At 40.4% G+C, this 27205-nt stretch overlaps 1 protein-coding gene across 2 annotated transcripts; it reads left to right on the forward strand.

Annotated features, from left to right (window-relative positions):
* The first annotated feature begins 352 nt into the window (after nucleotides 1-352).
* FMO4 (flavin containing dimethylaniline monoxygenase 4) lies at nucleotides 353-27139 on the forward strand. 2 transcript variants are annotated; one of them, XM_012444686.3, is made up of 10 exons: nucleotides 353-595; nucleotides 2381-2522; nucleotides 6577-6716; nucleotides 10086-10274; nucleotides 11229-11391; nucleotides 18306-18448; nucleotides 19350-19549; nucleotides 21058-21410; nucleotides 24196-24265; nucleotides 26465-27139. In XM_012444686.3, exons 3-10 carry the CDS (start codon nucleotides 6585-6587, stop codon nucleotides 26889-26891), a joined length of 1677 nt encoding a protein of 558 aa, XP_012300109.2. In that variant the 5' UTR covers nucleotides 353-595; nucleotides 2381-2522; nucleotides 6577-6584; the 3' UTR covers nucleotides 26892-27139. The 2 variants fall into 2 exon arrangements, with proteins under 2 accessions (XP_012300109.2, XP_064226814.1); XM_064370744.1 differs by lacking the exon at nucleotides 6577-6716.
* Nucleotides 27140-27205: the final 66 nt, after the last annotated feature.

Below are 27205 nucleotides of genomic sequence, written 5' to 3' on the forward strand. Positions count from 1 at the left end.
CTGGGGTTGGAGAACTCCAGACATGAAAGAACTTGATGAGGTAGTGGACATCTAAATTACTTTCTCCTTTGGACAGCTCCTATGGTAATTCAAGCAGGAGTCAGGTTGTAGAAGTTTGTTTCCAAAAGTAGAACTCCTGTTTGAGAAAAACTGTGATTTGAGGTGATTTGGCGCCCTCTACAGACTACAATGGCAAGAGCGATGCTATCATTTGCTTCCCATAAGTTTTAGGGCTTTGCCAGAACTGTGACGTTGAGGAGGGTGGGGGAAAGGGGCGGGAATGGTTTAAGTTCTGCCAATCCAACAGCTGTATTCTAACTCAACATTTGGCCCTCCCTTAAGATCACGGAAGTATCACGCTTGCCTCCTACACAACTTTTTTTCCTTGTACTTTCTGCTGTCACCAGCAAAACAGGAAAGACGAGCGGCTTTTGTTTTAAACTGAGGGCACTTTTATCAAAGTCCTCATTCCGTTTATTTTTCTTTTAGAAAAAAGGATTTGAGTTTTAAGCCTTAAAAAAAAGACACACACTCTCCTTGCCTATTTGACTTTGAGAATAATTTAAGTCAAAGAATCTGCTCTATGCTAACTAAGGTAAGTGTCCTGGAATTTTTTTTTTTTTTTTTTTTTTTAATGGGGAAATGATCCAGAAACTGCTTTCGAAAAGGATGAATGTTCTCCTTGGAATGTGTGTTCCTAAAGAATGAATGTGATTGTCTTCTTTTGGGGTATCTTGACTAGGGTTAAAGCAAGAGAATTAAGGAGAACGTCAGGAAGCAAAGGGAAGTTGTAAGGAAACAAAGTTATGTTGTTGATAGAATCATCCAAAAGAAAGGTGTCAGTGAGATAAACAGAATCATGCGACTTTCAGAGTGACTCTAGGCTCACCTCTGATTGAGATGGAAATGTCAGCCATTGGAAAACACAAAATACCCTACAGATGGTGTGAAAGGAAATTCTGTAACAAAGTAAGAGCACGGTAGGGTGATGATAAGAAACATAAAATGATCAGATTCCAAATTCGAAGAAATCATAATTGATTACATAATTTGCAAATCACCCAAGTCTTTCCATGTCTCATAAAGGATTCCTACATTTGCTGGTCAGTCAGGTATGGGGTGAGGTTTTCCCATTGTACAAAGGTCTAGTTCAATAGATCAGGCTCCTTTCTGCCAAGGGACTAAATACAAACAACCTGTGGCCTGAACGGTGGCTCACGCCTGTAATCCCAGCACTTTAGGGAGCTAAGGCGGGCAGATCACTTGAGGTCAGGAGTTCCAGACCAGCCTGACCAACATGGTGAAACCCCATCTCTACTAAAAATAGAAAAGTTAGCCAGGCGTGGTGGCGCATGCCTGTAGTCTCAGCTACTCAGGAGGCTGAGGCAGGAGAATCACTTGAACCTGGGAGGCAGAGGTTGCAGTGAGGGGAGATCGTGCCACTGCACTCTAGCCTGGAAGACAGAGTGAGACCCCATCTCAAATAAATAAATAAATATAAGCAAACTTTGAGCAACCAAGTACCTTATAAAGTTCACTTTACAGTTTACAGAGTTTGCACACACATGTTCTCCCAATCCTTCAAGCCTGCAGTATTCTGGCCTACCTTTGAATTCATATCTTTTTTTTTTTTTTTGGTACCAATTACTTGGTTTTCAGACATAAGAACAGTTCTTTCAAGCTAGAAGGAAACAAAGAGAAAGCCACTTGAACCCCCTGTTTTACAAATGCGGAAGCACTGGCTCAGAGAAATCGTGAATTTTGTCCAGGGTTACAAGCTGGTTAGAGGCAGAACTAGAACTCAGATTTCTCAATTTCCAGTTCACTCACTACCTTCCTTTACTGACTTAAGGCAAAATTTAAAATGGTTGCTCCCATTCAGAAATGTACAGTCTGTAAATATGGATTAATTTTAAAAGGTGCAAATTCCCAATTTGTTTCCACTGCCTGTAGAGTCTGTAAATCAGTCCTTAAAGTGTTTTTGCCCAGCAGCTTGTTAACCCACAGCCCACTCTGTGTCACTAACTAGGTCTCTGGGCAGCGATAAACAGGCCAGGAGAATGCAAGCATTCATGCCTAGAGCATACTTAGGCTTAGGATTTAGCACAAGGTAACATCAGCCTCTCCATATACAACATCTTAAGAGCAGTCACTGTCTTTTTTTTTTTTTTTCCCTAAGACTTTACTACTATTTCTTAGTGTCAGGGTCTTCATCATCTTCAGGGCCCCACACTTGGCTCAGTACCAGCCAAGTACCTGCACTTAGAGGTACCCAGAGCATATTTGTTGAATGAATTAATTTGCTGCCAGTTTATTCATGTCAGTACATATTTCACTTTGGCAATTCAGTTAGTAGCCATTTCTTATGTTATTATTGCAGAGAGAGAGCACAGCAGAGATCTTCCAGCCCCAGCCCTCTACCTAGTGGCCTGGAAATTCAAGTGTTCTTATTGGTGGAGGCCATTTATTTCTGGTTAGAAGCTGCCCAAACCTCCTACTCCTGAATTCAAAGGAAATCACAGGTATGTCTGCCTACTCCTTTCCAAACTTGTTGATAAATTTTATCTGTGTGAACTGTCCTTTCTAAGGAGAAGAGAAGGAAGAAAGGAGACATGTAGGGAGGTAGAGAATTAATACTGAGCAAATATTTATGCAAGGCACTTTTTTATGTAAGTAATATCATATTTTCTAAAACTCAAGCAATCCTTCAACATTGATATTTTTCTTATTTTACAAATAATATATCTAAGGTTGTTTCAGTAGGTTGCTCAGGGTCATATGGCTAGTTGGTAGCTGAGAAAGTTCCAACCCAACTCTGCTGTCTCCAAAATCCATTTTCATTGCATCCCATATAGCTCTTCCAACTAAGTAGGGACTCCCAAATAAAAAGTCTAAGAGGAAAAATGATACATTTTGTAATAGATAATGAAGCCAAGTATGGCAATCTCAGCCTCGCAAAGGGCAAAGTAGAAAATACATTTGGAAATTGACAGCCCTAGGAAATTGCAAATTCATGAGTCTGCCTTCATGAGAAGTCTGAGGGTTCCTGGAGGACTCAGGAGTCTTTCTTTACTCCCTGCAGTCAGTGAATTCACTTTGATTCTGTGCCTGGGGCTTCTGATCTGACTAAGAGGCAAGTTACAAAGCCATAGAGAAAAGCTTCTCCAGGCCCATCCCAAAGGTGCAGCCGCAAACCTGAGCAAAGACAAAGGAAGAGGCTTAGTGAGGGGAACCATAGGGTTCCTCGGGCTCCCAGACGAACAGCATGTTCACATCTTGGCCTCAGATCCTGAAATCCATACTCAGTGCAAACTCTGCCTCTTACTAGCAGTGTAGCCTTAAGTTGTTTCAAATGATTATGCAAATTTCCTATTTACTGGTCCTAATAGCTCAAAAAATATATGATCTCTTGGTTACCCAAGGCAAATATCACTGTGATAGTGACTTGAGACTGCAGAAATCATACAGGGATAGATCTCTCCTCAAAAAAATACTGTATCTTCAAAGGCAAAGTGAAATGAGTTATATATTTCATAAAACAACAGAATACTTCGAGGTCTCAACTACTGTTTGTGTGTCATCTGAAATGGCCAAGGGGGCTGCAGGGGAAAACAGCGCTTGCAGCTAAGTCTACATGACATGTTAAGGGCCTCAGTGTGACATAAACTTTATTTACTAGAATTAACTCAGCTTATCTGATTGAGACAAAAGCAATGTGAGATGTGCAGAAGCCTAAATAATAAAATCCAGAAAAGCTGGTAAAAACTGGTCCTCTATCCCCATGCATGTGTATGTGTATACCTCCCCCCGTTCCTGCTGACAAGCATGAGCATCCCCGTTTCTATCTGACATCATCTTGGGCTCCAGAATACCCCTTATGACGTTCCTTGAGGACTTTGTTTTCTACTATGATCAGTCTTGCCTCTGTGCAAGGTTAAGAACTTCCCCTCAACCCATGTAATATCCTTGTTGTATGGCAAGGCATGGCCTTGACCAGCTATTCTTCAGGACTCTAAATGTTTTGAATAAAAACTAACATTTCGGCCGGGCTCAGTGGCTCACGCCTGTAATCCCGGCACTTTGGGAGGCCGAGATGGGCGGATCACGAGGTCAAGAGATCGAGACCATCCTGTCCAACATGGTGAAACCCCGTCTCTACTAAAAATACAAAAATTAGTTGGGTGTGGTGGCGCACGCCTGCAGTCCCAGCTACTTGGGAGGCTGAGGCAGGAGAATTGCTTGAACCCAGGAGGTGGAGGCTGCAGTGAGCCAAGATCGCGCCACTGCACTCCAGCCTGGTGCCTGGCGACGGAGCAAGACTCTGTCTCAAAAATAAAAAAAAAAAACTAACATTTCTACTGACTGAAATTCCTAAGATTCAGAGGCACGAAGTGATAGCAAAGAGTCCCCTTAATACTAAGAGAATCTAACATCCCAATGGGGTAAAAGTACTGTCTACACTCTCTAATAGTAATACTACAGATTGGGTATCCCTTATCCAAAATACTTGGTACCAGGCAGGACACGGTGGTTCATGTCTGTAATCCGAGCACTTTGGGAGGCCGAAGCCAGTGGATTACCTGAGGTCAGGAATTCAAGAACAGCCTGCCCAATATGGTGAAACCCCATGTCTACTAAAAATACAAAAATTAGCCGGGTGTGGTGATGAGCACCTGTAATCCCAGCTACTTGGTGGGGGCTAGGACACAAGAATCTCTTGAATCTAGGAGGCAGAGGTTGTAGAGGGCTGAGATTTGAGATTGTGCCACTGAAGTCCAGCCTGAGTGACAGAGCAAGACTCTGTCTCAAAAAAAAAAAAAAAAAAAAAACCTGGGATGAGAAATGTTTCAGTAGGCTGAACATGAGGGCTCACTCCTATAACTCTAGCATTTTGGGAGGCCAAGGCAGGAGGATCATTTGAGCCCAGGAGTTCCATTTCTATAAAAATAAATTTAATTAAAATAAACAAAAAATAACTGTTTCAGATTTCAAGTCTTTTCAGATTTTGGAATATTTTCATTGTACTTACTGGTTGAATATGTCAAATCTAAAATCTGAAATGCTCTGGTGAGCATTTATTTTGAGTTTCATGTACGTATTCAAAAAGTTTTAGATTTTGGAGTATTTCAAATTTTGGATTTGAGGATTTGGGCTGCTCAACCTATAATAGCTAAATTTAGTTGAGCACTTACTATGTAGCAGATACACTTCTAAAACCATTCCAACTTTTATCAGTCATTTAATCTTCATAACACTTTAAAGTCATCATTATTATTACTTTAAAACAGAAGAGTTCCCTGACTCCTCGAAGAACTTGCTACAGGGGTGTGGCTTGTTTGCATGCTCAAACCCCTTATGGGAGGGGGAGCATGCAGACAGGCAGGTGCAGGAGCCAGGGCGAGTGCTTTTGGGCTCCAGCCCCACAGTAGCATCTACAGGTGTGTTAAAATTAATGCTCTTGGCAGGGCGTGGTGGCTCACGCCGGTAATCCCAACACTTTGGGAGCCTGAGGCAGGGGGATCATGAGGTCAGGAGTTCGAGATCAGTCTGACCAACATGGTGAAACCCCATCTCTACTAAAAATACAAACATTAGCTGGGCGTGGTGGCACATGCCTGTAATCCCAGCTACTCGGGAGGCTGAGGCAGGAGAATCACTTGAACTCAGGAGGCAGAGGTTGCAGTGAGCCGAGATCACACCACTGCACTCCAACCTGGGCAACAGAGTGAGACTCTATGTCAAAAAGAAAAACAAAAAATTAATGCTGTTTTAGCAGTTGCTGTTTACAGACAGGTAAGTATTAACCAGCTCAGTGGAGATTCAGGTGACAGCCTTTTACACCCTGCCCTCTTGGTACCTAGGTCCTTGTCTGAAGTCCAGAAAGAATCAGGTCACATGGACTTGAAGGATGGTGAATGCAGGGATTTTAGAGAGTGGTGGAGGTGGCTCTCAGCAGGATAGACAGGGAGCTGGAAAGGAGATGGAATGGGAAGATGATCTTCCCCTGGAGTTTGGCCATCCTGGGCCATTCTCCTCTCCAACCATCCCCAGCTAAACTCCTCTCAACATTAAACAGTCCTCTCCTTCTCTGCCATGCCACTCTGTTCTGCCAGTGGAGCTTGGGGTTTATATGGGAACAGGATAGGTACATGGCAGACAAGAGTGGTCTTGGAAAAGGCAACATTTGAGTGCAAAACAGGAATACCTGTTCCCATTTAGGGCTGTGGGTTTCCAGGCTTGAGGGTGGAGCCTTTGTCAGGGAACTGCCCTCTTCTACCCAGTATTTCCTTGCCTCCTGTCCATATCACTATTACTACCATTTGCATTTTACAGATGAGGAAACTGAGGCATAGACAAGATAGGTAGCCCAAGATCACACAGTTAATAAGTGTTGAAGCCAAGACTAAATCAAAACAGTCTGATTTCAGAGCCTGCATTTTTAAGCAGCATGTGATTCTGCCCCGACTCAAAGATGAAAGAAGGGCATATATATCACTATAAAAGTTGAGCCTTGTGGCAAGGGCTCCCTTCCAACCTTGTTAAATAAAGAAGCTCTGCTTGACGTTCCTCTATCAGAGCCTACCATGGCCAAGAAAGTTGCAGTGATTGGAGCTGGTGTGAGTGGCCTCTCCTCCATCAAATGCTGTTTGGATGAGGACCTGGAGCCCACCTGCTTTGAGAGAAGTAATGACTTCGGGGGACTATGGAAGTTTACTGTACGTGGTTCACATCCTCTCATCTCTATCAATCATGACCTGGCCATTTGCTTTGTCTCTGCTCAGACATGGTGGCTTTAGCCAGCCTTGGTGATCAAGTAAAGGAGTGACTCACTGTGACAACACAAACATGTGCATAATGCAGTGTTAAACACTAGGCAGGATGCGGTCTGATTGGTGAGGAATCTGGAGAATATGCAGACTCGGGTGAGGGACAGTTGGAAGAGAGAGGAAAAAAGAGAGTTAAGTCTGATAGATAAGCATAGTACTGGACATTTATGATGATTTCTGGACTGTGGACATTCTAAGACAGAGTAGCAGCATCACATCAGGCAAACTGAATAGCATTGGTCAATATAAAACTGACTACACTCCAGGGAGAATGGAAGTTGACAACGGGGAGTGGAATCACAACACCCAGACATTGCTCAGGTCTTTGGGAACAGAACTGGCAAGAGTGAGGCAGGACCCCAGACCTTGGAAGGCCTTGGGGAAGGGGGAGTTTTTGCTGTCACATTTTCAGAATAGAAAGAACTCAGGCACTAAACAATCCTTCTTAGAAGTGGGATATTTAGGCCAGGTGTGGTGGCTCACACCTGTAATCCCATCACTTTGGGAGGCCGAGGCTGGTGGATCATGAAGTCAGGAGATCAAGACCATCCTGGCCAACATGATGAAACCCCGTCTCTACTAAAATACAAAAAAGTTAGCTGGGTGTAGTGGCGCACACCTGTAATCACAGCCACTCAGGAGGCTGAGGCAGGGGAATCACTTTAACTCGGGTGGCAGAGGATACTGTGAGCTGAGATTGTGCCACTGCACTACAGCCTGAGTGACAAAGCAAGACTCTGTCTCAAAAAAGAAAAAAAAAAAGAAGTGGAATATTTAGCCTCAGAGGCTACACTCAGGTCCAGGCCACCTGTTATGTGACTTGAGTGTCAGAAAGTGGGGATGAAATTGGTTAAATACCACCTGCCTCTGGTCAGGATTGGTGCTGGTTACTGGAAGTAGCAGGGTGTTCAGTAGGGACTGAGGGATCTGCTCCAGTGGTGAAGTATAAGAAGGTATCAGAAGGTTTATGCCTGTAATCCTAGCACTTTGGGTGGCTGAGGTGGGAGGATCACTTGAGGCCTGGAGCAAAACCAGCATGGACAACATAGGAAGAGCCCCTCTCTACAAAAAATAAAATTAAAAAAAATAAAAATAAAAAATAAAATGGAAGCTAGGGAGGCCCACGTACTAAATGCTGTAGGCAAAAAGGAGAATGACATTCATTCAACAGGAGGAATGAGAGAAGCCTTCATAGAAGACATGTCGTTTGCTATTAATAGATCTCTGATGGATGGTGAATAAAACAGAATAAGCAACTACATATATAAGCAGGAGTAATCATAACCCTAGGATTAAGTATACTAGGAGAGAGAAAACTTTGTCCAGTATGTTGTTAACTTCATCAAGCCACCAAATGTTAATATGGAAGGAAAATATTAGATCTGGCTTCTGTAGCTTCTTCTATTTGACCCTACAGTTGGTTTTCTTCTTCTATTCTAAAGTAATACAGATTAATTTTAGAAAACAATCTTCAGTTAAACAAATAGGGGAAAAAATGAAAAATATAAATTAAGTATAGTAACAATACCGACAAGTTGATACTATTAAAATTTCAATGTAATTTCTCTCAGTCATATATATACAGTTGTCTCTTGGTGTCTGTGGGGGTTTCAGTATCTCTTTGGTTTTGCTGTGAATACCAAACTTCACAAATGCTCAAGTTCCTAATATAAAATGGTGTAATATTTGCATATAGCCTACACACATCCTCCTGGATATTTAAATTTTTCTCTAGATTACTTATAATGCCTAATACAATGTAAATGCTATGTAAATAGCTGCTACACTGTAATGTTTAGGGAATAATGATGAGGAAAGAAATATGTACATGTTCAGAACAGATGGAACCATCCTTTGTTTTTGCCAAATATTTTCCATCCTTAGTCGATTGAATCCTTGGATCTAGAACCTACAAAAACAGAGGGCCAGCTGTACTTTTTTTTTTTTTTCAAAAATGTTATTATAATATTAATTTTCATTCATTCAACAAGTACTTATCATGTCCTTCTGCCAGGGCACAATGATGAGCAAGGTAGATTGGGACCCTGCCCTGTAGTCCAGTGGGAAACAGAAACTGTAAATAGGGAATTACAACACAGTGTCATCAGGTTTGTGGTAGAAGTATAGGATGTGGCAAGGCCACATCAACTACCTTATGCAGCTCTGCTGAGTCATGGATGACTTCTTAGAGAAGGCGACAGCTAAGAAAGAGGCTTAAGGGAGAAACAGAGATTAGCTTCAGCCACAGAAGTTCACTGGTGTCTTTAATATAGACCTATTTGTTTTGTTGTTTTGTTTTCGAGTGATGGATATTGAATCAAGACAAATTGAGGACTTCATGAGAAAACAGAGGCTACAGTAAATGATTCTTTTATGAAATTGAGATAAGATGGAGAGAGACAAGGCTGAAGGGGATATAGGTTGAGAGGATGATTTGTTTTATTTTTAAAATTAGAATATTTTGTGCTGATGAAAAGGTGCCAATAAAAAAAGGTAGCTTGGGAATATACGGAGACAATAATGAGAAAAATTAGTAAGGTATTCCCTGAGGAAAGGCAAAAAGGAAGATGTCCAGAGCATGAGTGGAGGCAGTAGCCATGCCAATGGAAGAAGGAAAGATAAACGAGACAGGTCATGAGCCCTGCATTCATGGAATTGCTGAAGGAGAATGTTAGTCTTGGAGAGCCCTATAAAATTTGGTTAGCTTCTTTGTGGTTTGAAAAATATATTGAATTTAATTATTCAATCCTACCAATGATTTCTGGTAATTATAGCATAGGGACCTAATGCTGGGTTTCCTGGAACTCTTTAAAATGACAAATGGTGGCTGGGTACAGTAGATGCCTATAATTCAGGCACTTTGGGAGGCCAAGGTGGATGGATCACTTGAGGCCAGGAGTTCAACACTAGCCTGGCCAACATGGTGAAATCCTATCTCTACTAAAAATACAAAAATTAGCCAGGCATGGTGGCACACACCTGTAATTTCAACTATTTGGGAAGATGATGCAGGAGAATCGATTGAACCTGGGAGGCAGAGGTTGCAGTGAGTTGGGATCGCACCACTGCACTCCAGCCTGGGTGACAGAGTGAGACCCTGTCTCAATCAATCGATCAACAGAAATAAGTAAAATTACAAATGGAACATTAATTGCTATGACACCCTCCCCTCAGTGAGGCTAGCGTGAGCCACCATGATCTCTGTTCTCTTCTTCCTGTCTCCATTATCCCAACAAGCTAACTATGCCTTCACCACAGGAATCTTCCAAAGATGGGATGACCAGGGTTTATAAGTCATTAGTGACAAATGTCTGCAAGGAAATGTCATGTTACAGTGACTTCCCTTTCCAAGAAGATTATCCCAATTTCATGAACCATGAAAAATTTTGGGACTATCTCCAAGAATTTGCTGAGCACTTTGACCTTCTGAAATACATTCAGTTTAAGGTAAGATACTTTGTGTTATGAAAGATGAGAAGATAGGGGCTGGCCTGTTCAGCAATTTAATGAAAATTGGATGCTTAAAGTAATATTTTTCTTGATTTTATCTCTAAATAAATAGAAAGATAATAAAGACTTCTCACTCCAGCTGCTGCTCAAGTTTTACTCAAATAAATCATTAAAATACTGAATCTGGGATGGGCACAGTGGCTCACACCTGTAATCGCAACATTTTGGGAGGCCTAGGCTGGCAGATCATGTGAGGTCAGGAGTTTGCGACCTGCCTGGCCAATATGGTGAAACTCCGTCTCTACTAAAAATACAAAACTTAGCTGAGTGTGGTGGTGTGCACCTGTGATCCCAGCTTCTCAGGGGGCTGAGGCACGAGAATTGCTTAAACCTGGGAGGCGGAGGTTGTAGTGAGCCAAGATCCTGCCACTGCACTCTGGCCTGGGCCACAGAGTGAGACTCTGTCTCAAAAATAAAATAAAATAAAATAACAAACATAACATAACATACTGAATTTGCTAACTCCTCCTCTAAATGCCAAATTCTCATTCAGGATGAAATTTTGAATTTTTTTAAAAGAGAAAAAAAGAATTTTGTTCATGAAGCCCATTGGGAAAAAACAACTAGAAGTCTGAACCACAGAAATTATAATAGGGCAAAACTAATTTTCCAAGCATCAGGCATTGTAACTCATCTGTTTCTCGCCAGGAATAAAAAGTGACTGTTTCTTCCTTCCATTGAAAGATTCAAATGTCTTGTGTCAAAGTCTACATTGCCACCTTTGTGAGATTGCATAAGTTACTTAATTTCTCTAGAAAGATAATAAATCAATATTAATAGACCTCCTGTCATGGGACTTGGCCTACTTAAAGTAACAGACAGGGTTACCACACCAGTCACTGCATGAGGTCCAAAGATGGTGAGAAGTGAGTGTTTGTCTTTCACTTTTAGACCACTGTGTGCAGCATAACAAAGCGTCCAGACTTCTTCACAACTGGTCAGTGGGATGTTGTCACAGAGACAGAGGGCAAGCAGAATAGAGCTGTCTTTGATGCTGTCATGGTTTGCACTGGACATTTCCTGAAGCCTCATTTACCTTTGGAAGCCTTTCCTGGTGAGCCATTTCTACCTGAGACCATGCCTGCTTTTCTGGGTTCTTCTAGAAGTAAACTTTTTAATTTGCAGTTGGAAATACCTCCCCATGATTATAGACAGCTTTATATTCACTCTCAAAAATAATATATGCAAAATTACTTTAAAAGGTGTATAAAGCACTATGTAGGTGTCAGGTCTTATTTACTTATTAATAGAAATGTCATTATTATTGTTTAAGCTTTCTAATGTGTGTATAATTCAAATTCGGTGATCACATAAGGCTTAGAACAACAGATCTGTCATGAAAAAGAACAGGCTTTGATTTTGGGGAATGAATTACAGGTAATTTGAATCAGGACTGGCCTGTAATAGAAGAACTTACAGAAAGTGAGAGTATATGATTTTTTTAAAAGAAACAAACCAGAAATTAAACCTGTAAAGCAATATATCCAACCTTAGCTAGCATTGGAGGTTATTGGACAAATAAAAATTTAAAAGGGAAAAAAAAGCAATGTATTCACCCTTTGAAACAGTCAACACAATAATCATACAATTCTTTGGCCAGGCACAGTGGTTCATGCCTGTAATCCCAGTACTTTGGGAGGTCAAGGCAGGGAGATCACTTGAGGCTAGGAGTTGGAGACCAGCCTGGCCATTGTGGTGAAACCCCGTCTCTACTAAAAATACAAAAATTAGCTGGATGTGGTGGCTCACGCCTGTAATCCTAGCTACTTGGGAGGCTGAGGCACAAAAATTGTTTGAACCTGGGAGGTGGCAGTTGCAGTGAGCCAAGATCATGCCACTGCACTTCAGCCTGGGCCACAGAGTGAGACTCTGTCTCGAAAATAAATAAACAAATAAATAAATAATCACACAACTCTTAAACCAGGGCTATTTAGAAAAAGGAGTTTTGGAAAATTCCATTTGGAAATGCTTTTGACTATGACAGCATATTCTTTTTAATATACTCATGATTGTCAAATTGCCATCATCTGAGGTCAAAATTGATTTTTTGAAAAGCCAAAAGCTATTCAAATTCAGTTGAGGGAAATAAAATTAATCAATTGACGGTTACTAAAATGTAAAAAAGCTACTCCTGTTACAAATTAGTGGCCCTAAAGGCAACTGAATAGGTGAGTTTTTGAAATTTCGTATAGGAATTTAAAGAACTTTTGAAGAAGGAAAACTATGAAGAATAAAACATGCAAATGTTGGCAAAATACATGAAAATACATCTTATAAATGTAATCACAAATTGACAAAATACCCTATTCAAAAAAATGTATTTAGGAATCAAGTGAAAATTTAATACATAATTTTTCAAAGAAACAATATTATATATGGTGGTTGGCTTCAGGCTTGCTGATGATCTGGGGGCTAAACACACAATTGTACAGTACTAAAGGAATATAAAAACACTTCATAACATTTTCTATGGAAACTGTGCTATAAATGCCAACTATTGATATGGATACTTTTGGAATTTATTGTCTTTTCAAGTTTGGGATTGTTACACTTTATTCCACACTAAATTCAATTCCACATAGACTATATATATATATATATATATATTTTTTTTTTTTTTTTTTTTTTTTTGAGACAGGGTCTTATTCTGTTGCCTGAGCTGGAGTGCAGTGGTTCCATCTTGACTCAGTCCAGCCTCAACCTCCTGGGCTGAAGCATCTTCCTGCCTCAGTCTCCAGAATAGTTGGGACTACAGGTATAAGCCACTACACCCGGCTCATTTTTGTATTTTTTGTAGAGATGGGGTCTTGCCATCTTGCCCAGGCTGGTCTCAAACTCCTGGGCTCAAGGGATCCACCTGCTTTGTCCTCCCAAATACTGAGATTACAGGACTATAACTTTTTAAGATTCCTTTTCTGCTTTTAACTAACCACCATAGTATCTTTCACGAATAGCTTTAGGACCCCTGTTGAAATGAATGTTTTACTTGAGAACATGAACCATTTTCTGCATAGAAAGTATCAGGACTATTTCTACACTATTTTTAAAAATCCATAGAAATCACAAGCTTTGTCCATAACGTGTCACTACAACTGTTTGAAAGTCGACATTGTAACACATGCATACCCTTTTTAAAAATCTATATTATCAACTTAAAGGAAGAAGCTGAGGCACAAAATGTGATTTCAAAGAGTTTACTTGAGTCAAAATATAATTTTAAAGAGTTTCCTTGAGGATAGCTGCTTGGGAAACATTTCCAAGTTGCCTTAAGAAGTGATCTGTTCAGCCTTTGTTACCAGCAGGTTTTTAAAGGGAACAGGGACAGGAGTGCACAGATACAAAGTTGTTTGACAGGAATTCTCATTAATTTACAGAATTAGCATTGATTAATCATTGCCTGTACATTTTTGAACTATAGGCTATGAGTTATGGTATTCAGTGTATGGCGTTGTCAGGTTAATTTATGGCTACTTGATGTCAGTAAGTCTAGAGCCCAAATAGCAACTGGCTTCAAGTGGTGATTACTTAACTCAAGATGGGGAGTGACATGTGATTGCTGTCAAATTTCAAAGCCTCTTTCGTCCTGATAACTTAAAGGGGGCTTGCATTCCTGAGGTAAAGTTTTTTTCTTTCCAGTATAAATTGACTTTTGCTGTGTTCCTGAATTAGTAGTTTTAATTTATCAAATACATATAGATTTTTATTTTTTGGCACTGCATTGACATAAACATTAACTCAAAACTACCTACACATTCTACATTTTTTCTTCTTCAATATGTAATTACAGAGAATCCATCATTTGCAAGGCAATATGAAAGATATAAAACCCATGAGCAAAGTGGAGCCCTCCAGTAAGTTCCCTCCAGCAAAACCTCATAAGTGCCTCAATGTCCCATTCTCTAATGCTTTTGATGCATATTCTGTTCCCACTTCTTGGAAACTTCTTCATGCGCCCCTTTTCCAATTTCTAATCATCCTGTAAAAAATTCTTGCTTTAAGAAAATCTCGTTCAAATGCCTTTACTGGCTCCGTCCAGGCTGGACGTCCCATTGGAGCCATCATAATGCCTCCTCTTCTGGGAGGGAGTATAGTATCATGCCTGACAGCTGAGCTCCAGAGTCAGACATCCTGAGTTCCCATATGGGCTCTGCTATTTACTATATAGTCTTGGGCAGGGTTTTTTGTTTCTTTGGTTGGTTGGTTTTTGGTTTTTAGTTTTTTTGCACTGCAATCTCAGTGCAAAACAAAAACAAACAGGGAGGTTAAGCAATTTGCCCAGGGATTTTTTTGTCTCAATCTCAGCTTTGACAAAATTGAATTAATACTGTGGTCCACTCTACAGGGTTGCTCTGTGATTTAAATTTGTTAATACAGGCCAGGTGTGGTGGCTCACGCCTATAATCCCAGCACTTTGGGAGGGCAAGGCAGGCAGATCTTTTAAACTCAAGAGTTCGAGACCAGCCTGGGTAATATGGTGAAACACTGTCTCTACTAAAAATACAAAAATATTAGCCAAGCACGGTGACATGCACATGTAGTCCCAGCTACTTGGGGGGCTGAGGCAGGAGGATCACATGAGCCTGGGAGGCAGTTACAGTGAGCTCTCATGGAGCCACTGCACTCCAGCCTGGGTAACAGAGCTAAACCCTTTCTCAGTAAATAAATAAGTAAATTTTTAAACATGTATAAAGCCCTTAGAGGCCTGGGACTAGCATAGGAAGAGCTAAATAGTTGTTAGCTATTTTCTGTTTTCTTATATCCCCATTAAAGGACACATTATTTATTTATTTAGAGACAGAGTTTCACTCTTGTTGCCTAGGCTGGAGTACAATGGCACAATCTTGGCTCACTACAACCTCCGCCTCCTGGGTTCAAGCAATTCTCCTGCCTCAGTCTCCCAAGTAGCTGAGATTACAGGCGCCTGCCACTAAGCCCAGCTAATTTTTTTTTTTTTGTATTTTTAGTAGAGACAGTGTTTCACCATGTTGGCCAGGCTGGTCTCAAACTCCTGACCTCAGGCAATCCACCTGCCTTGGCCTCCCAAAGTACTGGGATTACAGGCATGAGGCACCACGCCAGTCCTAGACAACAAATTCTGAGGGTATGGGTCGGGTGCGGTGGCTCACGCCTATCATTCCAGCACTTTGGAAGGCTGAGGTGGGCAGATCACTTGAGGTCAAGAGTTTGAGACCAGCCTAGACAACATGGAGAAACACCATTTCTACTAAAAATACAAAAATTAGCTGGACGTGTTGGTACACACCTGTAATTCCAGCTACTCAGGAGGCTGAGACAGCAGAATCACTTGAACCTGGAAGGGGAGGTTGCAGTCGAGATCATGCCATTGCACTCTAGCCTGGGTGACAGAGCAAGACCCTGTCTCAAAATAAAAGTTATTTGAGGGTAGGAACTGCCTTTTGTCCTCACATTTCTTAGACCTAGCATAGCACCTTGGATGTTGAAAGTGATGAAAGAACAGGCTATGTAAGGTACCACTATTAGCTAACTTTTTCCTTTAATATCCCTGCAGACTGATCTGTGGAGCTTGTCCTTCCTTTGCCTCTGGATGAAATCTCAAGCAGTTTTCTACTTATTCTCAGATAATGTAATGTCCTCTGATCACTTTAAGTCACACACAAAAAATCTTATTTTCATAACTAAATGTGCTTTTCAAGCAATAGTCAAAATTTGCAGCTGCATGTAATGTAAAAGCTTCTCCCCTCTCCCATCTGACACCTGCTAGGAGCTGACAGCAGTGGCAAGAAGAGATGGTGTGCTTGATTTCCTTCTTCCTCTGCCATCCTCTCCCCACAAACTCTAAACCCATCAGCATATATAATCCAACAGTGGGAGAAACACTTGCTGTCAGTGCAGCCACCATCCCCCAAAGGCAGTCCCAGTCATGGCCTTACAAGCACCAGTCTCTGTGCTCTGTACACGCCAAGCATCAAGGTCTCACTCAGAGTGGTCTCCTTGAAGCCCCTCACACCTGGCTCCATGTCAACAAGACAGAAAATGCCACAGCACTTTAATGATACCTGTCAATTTCCAACTCCAAGCCACTTCAACCTCAACCATTTTAGACCCTCAAAGTGAGTGTGATGCTAAGTAAGGCTCACACAACTTGCCTCATACACACAGTTTCTGCAAATTCAGCATAGCTGGTTTAGCACCTCACTTGGAATGTGGGAACTATTATTTAGTGTCCAGCTTTGGGGGCCTCAGTAGGCAAAGAATCATATTAAAACATTTTGTTATACAATCTACTTCTTGCCCAGGATGTTCAGCGTAGCATATAAGATGTTTCTTATCATTTGTGAGTTTGATTTTCTGAAGCAACTGCTTTAAAAAAGAACAACTTATATGGAATATAAGATCACCTGTGTTTTTAACAAGGCAGGTTGTAGCTATTCAATAAATGTTACCAAATAAATGAATGAATCAATGACTGAATAGGAGGAGAATGATATATTCTAGAAAAGAATTTAATCTCTGTCCACCTGACACTTCAAAGGCACTTTAAGCCTTGGCATGAGAGGCAGTCTAGTCCTCAGAGCTGCTGGGCTTCCCTTTTGGATTCGTTGTCAATGCATCATATCATCTGTGGTTCTGACCATCACTGGCCTCATCACGATTGTTTCCTCTGTCACTTACCACAATTTTCATTGTTGCTGCTGCTGCTATAAACACCCTTGCTTCTGTTATTCCTACCATTCTTAGTTTATGTGAATCCATGGTTTATGTCTGTTCTCACACAGCTAATAAAGACACACTCAAAACTGGGCAATTTCCAAAGGAAAGAAGGTTAATTGACTCACAGTTCCACATGGCTCAAGAGGCCTCACAATCCTGGAAGAAGCAAAGGAAGAGCAAAGTCACGTCTTACACAGTGGACAGCAAGAGAGAGCATGTCCAGGGGAAGTCCCCTTCCTAAAACCATCATATCTCATGAGACTTATTCACTATCAGGAGAACAACATGGGAAAGACCTGTCCCCATGATTCATTTTCCTCCCACCAGGTCTCTCCCATGACACATGGGAATTATGGGAGCTACAATTCAAGACTTGGGCAGGGACACAGCCAAACCACATGAGTCTTTTATGTCTGCCAAGGAGATGATTGCCAAAAATAAATCAAAAGAAGGAAAATTTGTAGTCTTCCTTACATATGTAAATATCATCATAGCTGTACTTCTGTGGACAGATTATTAGGAGCTTCATGAAAGATCAATCAGAAACAAGTATAAATAACATAAGAATAAAACACAAATAAGCATACCACATGACAACACGTCAAGCATATAATAAAGCATAAAGTATAAGTAACATGGACTTGAATCACAGGAATAATTACTTCCTTTGCAAAATAACTTAACACAGAATTTCTCCTATAGAAAATTTTAATTGAATCAAAATTTAATGTGTAAACATATTATATACACAGATCACTTTCTGATATAATATATCTATTAGGCAAAATAACATGCATCAACAATCTACTTGTTTGTTCAAGATCCTTATTCAGTATCCAAAAGAAGATGTCAAGTAGGTATTTAGATACAAGTGTAGTGGTTCTGGGAGAAACCACAGATGGATATAATATTTAATATAGATGGACTAGAAACAATCTACTTCTTGACCAGGATGTTCAGCATAGTATACAATAAGAATACACTTATTTTTTGTGAGTTTGATTTCCAGAAGCAACTGTTTTAAAAGGGCACACTCATATGGAATACAAGATTTCCTATGTTTTTAACAAGGCAGGTTGTACTAAATCCACATCTGGGCTCAAAGCATCCCAGGGGAGAGGGAGGTTATATGTTTCTTCTACTTCCTGCCACTAGCGGCATAAACGAAGGGCTGCCATAGTTGTGGAGCTTCCCTCTTTCCACAGACCTATCCCTGCATAGTGGGAAATTATAGCTTTAGATGTTTCAGACTTTCTGATCCTTCACTCCTCTCAGGAATTCATAAGTTTAAAGGTCAGATCCTGCATAGTCAAGAATACAAGATCCCAGAAGTCTTTCAGGGCAAGCGTGTCTTGGTGATCGGTCTTGGGAACACTGGAGGAGATGTTGCTGTGGAACTCAGTCGAACAGCAGCTCAGGTACTGAATTAATGCCCCTAATCCCATCATCAGTTATGGTGGCTGGAAAGAAGTATTCAAGACTATAAAGTACATTGGCCAATTGCTAAATTATGCAGACACAGAATAAGTGAAAGAAACAAAATCCTGAAAATCCTTAAAGCCATTCACAATCCTTTCTGAACTATTTAAAAAGCCACACTACAGAACTGAACCATCTCCAAGAAGGGTCTAGGAAAATTGTGTGGATGCCAGACCTCTAAGCATTTTTTGGAAGTGCTCCTTCAGAAACAAGACCATATGGGCAAATCGCTTCACCCAGGTCAATTATCTTTTTTTACACTCTCCCTTTGTCATTCTGGCAAAATCTCTATGTGAATAGAAAGAGATCGTTTTCCTGAATGTTTCTAAGTTCTCTACTAAAAGTCAGATTTGTATCTTGTTTTGAGATAAAAGCAACCCTTGCACAACAAGTATACATAATGATTTTAGAAAGTCTAGATTCACAAATTAGAAATCTATTCCACTTTAGCTTAAATTATAGGACAATGATTAGATCTGGAAAGAATAGATTTTTATTTCAAAATCAGTTAAAATTGCTTTTCCATACTTTCACTTTAAATTCTATTTTACTTACATGTAAAAAATTGCCAAATTCATTCCATGTATCTACAAATACTATACTTCTATATTTATAATGCTATAAACATAGTAAAATATTTAAAAGATACACAGATCTAGTAAAGTGATTTTGAGAATAATGACAGCAACGGGAACAGATAATCATATGTAGATCTATGTACAAATTCACCAATCCTCTATTGCTATAAGACCAGATTTAAATAATACCATTTGAAATGCATTTAAGAAAAATACTACAAAATGATGGACATATATTTACCCTTCTTGCCTTACTTTTTAGGTACTTCTCAGTACTAGAACTGGTACCTGGGTTTTGGGGCGCTCTTCAGATTGGGGCTATCCTTATAATATGATGATTACAAGAAGATGCTATAGTTTTATTGCACAAGTTCTGCCTTCACGTTTTCTAAACTGGATTCAAGAGAGAAAGTTGAATAAGAGATTTAATCATGAGGATTATGGATTAAGTATTACAAAAGGGTACTTATATTTTTTTATTAGTAGAAAAATTATTAAATCAATACTTCTCATTATATTTTATTCACAATTCAAAATGTTCAATAATTCTAACATTGTCTTTGTTTATTCTACTCTAAATCTATTTCCCTAATATAATGTCCATCAGGTACCATAGCAGTTCTCGAAATAGTGTATTCTCTTTCTGGTAGCAAAGGTAGTGATTCATGAGGCTGGAAGAAAAAAAAGATGAAAAATGTCATTTCCTGCTATTATAAAAATCCCATATTTTTGTTGTTGTTGTTGTTGTTGGGGTTTTTTGTGTCGGTGGTGGTGGTGCTGTTTTTGAGACAGGGTTTTACTCCCACCACCCAGGCTAGAGTTCAATGGTGTGATTTCTATTCACTGCAACCTCTGCCTTCTGGGCTCAAGCAATTCTTCTGCCTTAGCCTCCCAAGTAGGTAGGACTACAGGCACAGGCCACCTTGCCCAGCTAATTTTTGTATTTTTAGTAGAGATGGGGTTTTGTCATGTTGGCCAGGCTGGTTTTGAACTCCTGGTCTCAAGTGATCAACCTGCCTCAGCCTCCCAAAGTGCTGGGATTACAGGAGTGAGCCGCCCCACCCAGCCAGAATGATCTATTTTAATATACATCTGTATAGAGTTGCACATCAGCAAGTAAAAGAAAGCCTTTGAAAAGCACATAAAGTCATTACATGTGATTTTTATTATATGCTTGACCCAAATATTTTTCTTTGGTAAGATACTGTTTTTTGTTTTGTTTCATTTTTTGTTTATCCTTGAGATGTCTTTCAACTTATGAGGAAAACTACTGGCAAAGGATGATTCGATACGGAAATTTTATAAAGACATTATGTTTGATGTGATTAGGTAGAATGATGTTCACAATGAAAATATTTATCAGTAAAAACAGATTCAGGACCCTTTTTATTTATTGACTTATTTTTGAGATGGAGCCTCACTCTGTTGCCCAAGCTAGAGTGCAGTGGTGCAATCTTGACTCACTGCAACTTCTGCCCTCGCAAGTTCAAGTGATTCTCCTGCCTCAGCCTCCCAAATAGCTGGGACTGCAGGTGCGGGCCACCATGCCCAGCTAATTTTTTATATTAAATTTGTATTTAAAGGGTTCCTTGCTAATTTCCTCTTTTCCTGTCATTCCCTAGAGGCCTAGGTAGTGTGAGACCCAAAATTGATAATCAAATGGATTGTTGTATATTCTATGCTGACACTAGGAGAAAAGCATTGCTCCAGAAATTAGTTCTGAGAGAGAGAGTTTTGAACCTCAAGCAAGAAAGAGTAGGTTTAGTAATTTTCCACATGCCTTCTACTGAAAGCAGAAAAACAAATCATGTTATAAACATGCTAAGTCAAGTAGATGACTTTGATTTACATATTGGTCAATTCACTTCCCTAGATTGGCAGGTAATTTCCCTTAATTGACTAAATAAATCTTTTGCTGAAGTTTCTCATAAAAATAACTACAGTGAATAATTTTCTCCTGTGTGTCAAAGGAAACAAGCAAAATTCATTGTGAATGATGAGCTGCCAAGCTGTATCCTCTGTGGGTTAATCACTATAAAAACTGGCGTGATGGAGTTTACAGAAACCTCTGCTGTCTTTGAAGATGGGACAGTGGAAGAAAACATTGATGTTGTGATCTTCACTACAGGATATACATTTTCTTTTCCCTTTTTTGAAGAACCTCTTAAAAGCCTCTGTACAAAGAAGATATTTCTATACAAGAACGTCTTTCCCTCAAACCTTGAGAGAGCAACATTAGCCATCATAGGCCTTTTAAGCCTTAAAGGATCCATCTTATCAGGCACAGAGCTCCAAGCACGATGGGCCACAAGAGTATTCAAAGGTACCTTGACTCTACTGAAAGCCCTCTCTCTGAATCTTAAAATTGGTGCCCTGCCACTTAGCTAAAATCAAACAGATGTGAGCTAAAGTAACAAAATATTTTTTAAATTAATGTACAATTAATTGCATATGTTTGTAATATGATGGATGTGCTATGACTGAGTAGGAAAAGAGATTTTGGCTCTGTGGATGAGATAACTTTGGACAACAGAATATAATTAAATTTCTCAGATTACCTGAAATTATTGGAAGCTTCATGATCCTGTTCTAGCCTAGTCTAATCTATTTACTCCTAAATCTTTTCATTTAGCACTAGAAGTATAATTTTATATTACTTCCAAAGAAAGATATTGGAATAATACACACTGTGAATAAAGTTGAGATTAGAGGACCATAAAAGATATTTTAGACACTGGAAGCTACTTTCTGTTAATTATGCAATAAACGCATAGATGCTGGAATCAGAGCTACCAAGTTCCAATTCCAACTTTGAAATTCTTTAGCTTTGCAAGAACCCCTCTAAATTTCAGCCCCTTCATCTGTAAAATGGGGATAATAAATCCTCTATCACAAGAATTTTGTAAAATGGATAATATGTACAAAGCAATTAACACAGTACTTGACATATAACAAATGCTTATTAAGTGACGGGGTTTCTCTGACCACTGCTATTGCTATAATACCTCTAAAGTAGGGCAAATTTTAGATTAGTAAGCATTTTAGTTTTTAAAGAGCTGCAGTTTTATTATTTTTAAATATAAACAGCCATAGCAATTGGGCCAGTCAACTATCCTGTAGAATTCTGTTTTTTTTTTTTTCTTTATATATATATATATATATATTTTTTTTTTTTTTTTTTAAGATGGGGTTTCACCATGTTGGTCGAGCTGGTCTTGAACTCCTGACCTCAGGTGATCCGCCCGCCTCGGGGTTTCACCATGTTGGTCAAACTGGTCTTGAACTCCCGACCTCAGGTGATCCGCCCGCCTTGGCCTCCAAAGTGCTTGGATTACCGGCGTGAGCCACCACACCCGGCCTAGAATTCTGTTCTTAATGAATAAAAACAAGCACCAATAATTTATAAATAGCATACAACATGGTATTAAGTAGTGATGACTTCTATCACACTGCAGAAATATAATAAATATCAATCGCACTTAAAAACCATATGGTCTCCTAAGTTGGCAAAAAAATGTTATTTGAATGGGGGAAGGGGAATGAAGGCAGTTTGAAAATCTCATTTTACTTACGTTACACAAAAAATTCTACAACCCTTCAGTAAATTTCTGTTTTTTTAAGGCCAATTAAAGTGCTTTCACAGCATTATCCAATTACATTAAAACTACAGAAGACTTAATTCAGTTGGTTTTTAAAAGTATTTTATGATGAGCTCCAAAATGGTTATTAGAATGATAAAGCTGACAACAAAAGTTGTTTAGCTCACACCATAGGAGTAACGGCATGCTTCTCCCGAGAACTTCCAAAAAGCAATCTAGGAACTGCCAATTAAACTCTTGCTAGTTTTTTGGAGGATAAAGTGACACTGGTGGAAAGCAATCCGCAGAGCTTAGTCGGGCCTATCTTGTGTGGAGAGTAAACCCATACCCTGGGCCAGCACTAGGTACCCGACAAGGGCAGGACTGGCCAGAATGGGATGGCAAACAGGGTGGACTAACAAGGGTCACAGGTGGCCTGAGGTGGGTAGGGACAGTGAAGGGGCGGGGGCTGGGGACAGAGTTTACATTATAAAAGGGAGTATGGACGTTCTAGGAACCCAGAGGACAAAATGGGATTTTAGTCTCTGGGGAAGCTGGGCAGCTGCAGAGAATTACCAGGGTACAAGCTGTTAAGGACGAATAAGGTTTAGAAAAACAGGAAGAGCAGAGTCCAAGTGCTGAGACTGTCTAGACAGGAGATAGGGAGTGAGCGGGTCCTCGAAACAAAAGCAGACAGAGCCTGGGTTAGACTGAGAGACTGCCAGGCCCCTTCCACACTTGAGGCTCCTTGTGAAACAAAAATAAAGATGTTCTAAGACAGGGTTATAAAGTGGGGTTTTTTAAGAGACCAGTCTTCACTACATTGCCCAGGCTGGAGTGCAGTAATGTGATCATGGCTCACTGCAGCCTCGATCTCCTGGGCTCAAGGGATTCTCCCACCCCAGCCTCCTAAGTAGCTGGAACTATAAGGCCATGCCACCATACCTGGCTAAATTTTTATTTTTTGTAGAGAGAGTGTTGCCAGGCTTGCTATTGTTGCCAGGCTGGTCTTGAACTCTTGGACTCAAGCAATCCTCCTACCTTGGCCTCCCAAAGTGCTGGGATTACAGGCATGAGCCATTGTGACCAGCCTAAAATGGGGTCATCTTAAGTGTTTACATTTAACCAACTAATAGCTTTAACACAAACACACACACATACAAGTACAACGTGGGGGCATACATGCAATGTAATATAAATTATTTTATTTATACAGTGAAAGCAGATGAAGAGGGACAGTGGGGCCAACTGGCACAGGTGCAGGCATCTGCTGAGCATGGCGCCGGCTGATAACTGAGCCACAGAGGCATCTTTTCTCACAATTCTGGCAGTAGAGCACCCTGGTTAAGTGAGCTGGGAGGGGAATTTTACCTCCAGAAAATTATTTTCTGTGCTGCAATTCCATTCTGAGCTTTAACTATCATGTGTTCTAAAGTTGGAGCAGTGGGAGGCTAGAAATAAGAGGGAGGAGAATTTAAATAAAGGAAAAGCCACATGTGACTTTAGTGTTGTTTGTGATTTTACCCACAGGACTCTGTAAGATACCTCCATCCCAAAAACTGATGATGGAGGCTACTAAAACGGAACAGCTCATCAAAAGGTATGAAATATAGCTTGCTCCAGGGAAAATTACAGTGTACTCTGTTACAAAAAAAAAGGATTCAGAGTATAAAAGCCATTCCTAGAGAAGCAGTATGGCAGGTTGGAAATAACTCTGCATTAAGAATCAGAAGAATACATTTTTAGTCCTAACTCTGCCGCCAATCAGACATGTGGCCTTAGACAAGTCATTTGGGGACACCAGGTCTTTTCAGTGGAACACACAGCCTGGCCCCCTGCCGGTGGCAAGCCTGTCTTCACTTAGCCCTGGAAATCCATTGTCTTCACTCTCTTCCTACCTCTCAGGCTGCCCTTTCTCTGTATTTGCTGGTATCTCCTCTTCCTCACTCCTAAAATTTAATGACTTCCAAACTTAGTCCTCAGACCTCTTCTCACTTCTTCTTCTCTTTTTTTTTTTTTTAGAGACAGGGTTTCACCATGTTGGTCAGGCTGGTCTTGAACTCCCGACCTCAAGTGATCCGCCCACCTCGGCCTCCCAAAGTGCTGGGATTATAGGCGTGAGCCACTGCGCCCGGCCACTCTTCTCACTTCTATTTACACCCACTCCCAGGTGGCCTCATCCAGGCCTGAGGCTTTAAATATTATCATATACTCATGGCTCCCAATCTTGTGTCTCTAACCCAAATCTTTCCCCAGCACTACTCTTAATCCCACTCCCTCTAGAGAGGTCCACTTAGATATTTAATAGGTGTCTCAAATTTAATATGTCTAAAAATGAACTTTTGACCCCCTCAATCCACCATCTGCCCTGTCAATAGGCTGATCTGAGACTTTTCCCCATGTCAGTTCATAGCTACTCATTCCAGTTGTTCAAAACCAAAGTCAGTCAAAAACCTTGGAATAATCCTTTTCTCTTCTTTTTTTCTCACACCCCATATCAGCAAGTACTGTCAGCTCCTACTTGCCAAATGAATCCAGAATTCAGACACTTCTCTCTACCCCTGCTGCTACCACTCCAGACCAGACCACCAACATCTCTCATCACAACACTTGCCACCACCCCTTACCTGGTCTCCCTCCTTCCATTCTGTTCTACAATCTAGGCTTGTCACAGCATCAAGAGTGAGCCACATCACATTGCCCTCCTACTCAAAAGCCTCCAGTTACTTCCTTTTTACTCCCAGAAGCCTCCCTGCAGCCTCTGAGGCTCACAGCACACCTAACTATTTGTATGCCTTCACCCCCTGCTGCTCTCCCATCTCATCTATGCTGCTTCAGGCACTCCAACCTTCTCCCTGTTCCTCAAACTTACCAAGCATAAGCCCCTCAGAACCTTTACACTCACTGTTCTATCTGCCTGGAATGTTCCACCAGACAGCTAAATGTTCAAATATCGCCTCATAAAAAAGAAGCCTTCTCTGACAACACTATATGTGACAGCAACCCACCCTGTCTGACCATTGCCTCTCCCCTTTACCCTCCATTCTATTTCTCAGAATGCCCATTATTACCACCTGATAATATTATGTATCTACTTAGTGGGGGTTTTCAATAATTTGTTCATTTCCCCCATCAGAATACAGGCTTTTTGACAGCAAGAACTTTATTTTGTTCACTATTGGATCTCCAGCACCTACAATGGTGCCTAGAATGTGATAGGCACTTAATGCTTATTTATTTATTTATTTATTTATTCACTGAATGAATGAATGATTGGCATTGGGACATCATGAAAGTTTACTGACAGAAATAAGTAAATAAGTAAGTTAACTGGTAGAAATAGATATGAATAATGCCATCATATTAATACATAATATGCTCATATCTGTGGAAAGTTTAGTCCTTGTATACCAAGTATGGCCCTCTCAACTCATAATTCACACCAATAAAAAATTTAGGTACAGATGATGCTTTCTGGTCATGTTCATTCATTCAACAGCTATTCTATTTGGACTAATCAGACATTATCCTCACATCAGATCCAAGAACTGAAAACATTACTTAAAGCTTCTCTTCCAACTGCCTCCTTTTGCCATGTCTAGTAAAATTAATTAGTTTCACAGATACCCTCTGTAGACAAACTCCTTAATTTTTTTTCTTTCTAACATACAAAAACATTCCCAAACATGGTTTGATTCCCCCAAAAAATGTAACAAAATGGTGGGAGGGGGTCTGATAACTTGAGAAATGCAGGGCAGGGGTGATTAATGAAAAAACATCCATCTTTTTTCCTTCTCAGAGGTGTGATTAAAGACAGCAACAAAGACAAACTGGACTACATTGCCTACATGGATGACATCGCTGCCTGCATAGGCACAAAGCCCAGCATCCCACTTCTGTTCCTCAAGGATCCCAGACTAGCTTGGGAGGTTTTCTTTGGACCATGTACTCCTTACCAGTACCGCCTCATGGGCCCTGGAAAATGGGATGGAGCCAGGAATGCCATCCTGACCCAGTGGGACAGAACACTGAAACCTTTAAAAACTCGAATCATTCCTGATTCCTCCAAGCCTGCTTCCATGTCACATTATTTAAAAACCTGGGGAGCACCTGTCCTACTTGCCTCTCTTCTACTTATCTGTAAATCTTCACTTTTCTTGAAATTGGTGAGAGATAAACTACAGGACAGAATGTCCCCTTACCTAGTAAGTCTTTGGCGAGGATGAACCCGATTGGTTCTGAGGGCTGCACCAAGTTGTGCTAATTCTGCCTCCAAATATCTTGTGCATCCCTCTCCAGGTCTCCATCACAACTGCTGTAAGCCAAATTCAGGTCTAGCCACCTCTTTTCTGAATTATTCTATTGTCTTCTTTATTTCAGTACCTTCTTTCTTGCCACCCTTTCCAACGCATTTTTTACCCTGCTACCTCCGTGATTATTCTAAAATAATTATATGTGATATGGTTTGGCTGTATCTCCACCCAAATCTCATCTTGAATTGTAGCTTCCATAATTCCCACGTTGTGGGAGGTAATTGAAT

The sequence above is a fragment of the Aotus nancymaae genome, unplaced genomic scaffold (genome assembly GCF_030222135.1).
Source record: "Aotus nancymaae isolate 86718 unplaced genomic scaffold, 86718_ANA_hifiasm-v0.15.2.pri h1tg000108l, whole genome shotgun sequence".
In the NCBI taxonomy this organism is placed as follows: Eukaryota; Metazoa; Chordata; class Mammalia; order Primates; family Aotidae; genus Aotus; species Aotus nancymaae.

Excerpts from the sequence above, each read along its gene's own strand:
- FMO4 (XM_012444686.3), top strand. The coding sequence starts at position 6,585 with ATGGCCAAGAAAGTTGCAGTGATTGGAGCTGGTGTGAGTGGCCTCTCC. Across the intron at positions 10,275-11,228 it reads TGAAATACATTCAGTTTAAG|ACCACTGTGTGCAGCATAAC; the intron begins GTAAGATACTTT and ends TTTCACTTTTAG. Across the intron at positions 18,449-19,349 it reads TCAGTCGAACAGCAGCTCAG|GTACTTCTCAGTACTAGAAC; the intron begins GTACTGAATTAA and ends CTTACTTTTTAG.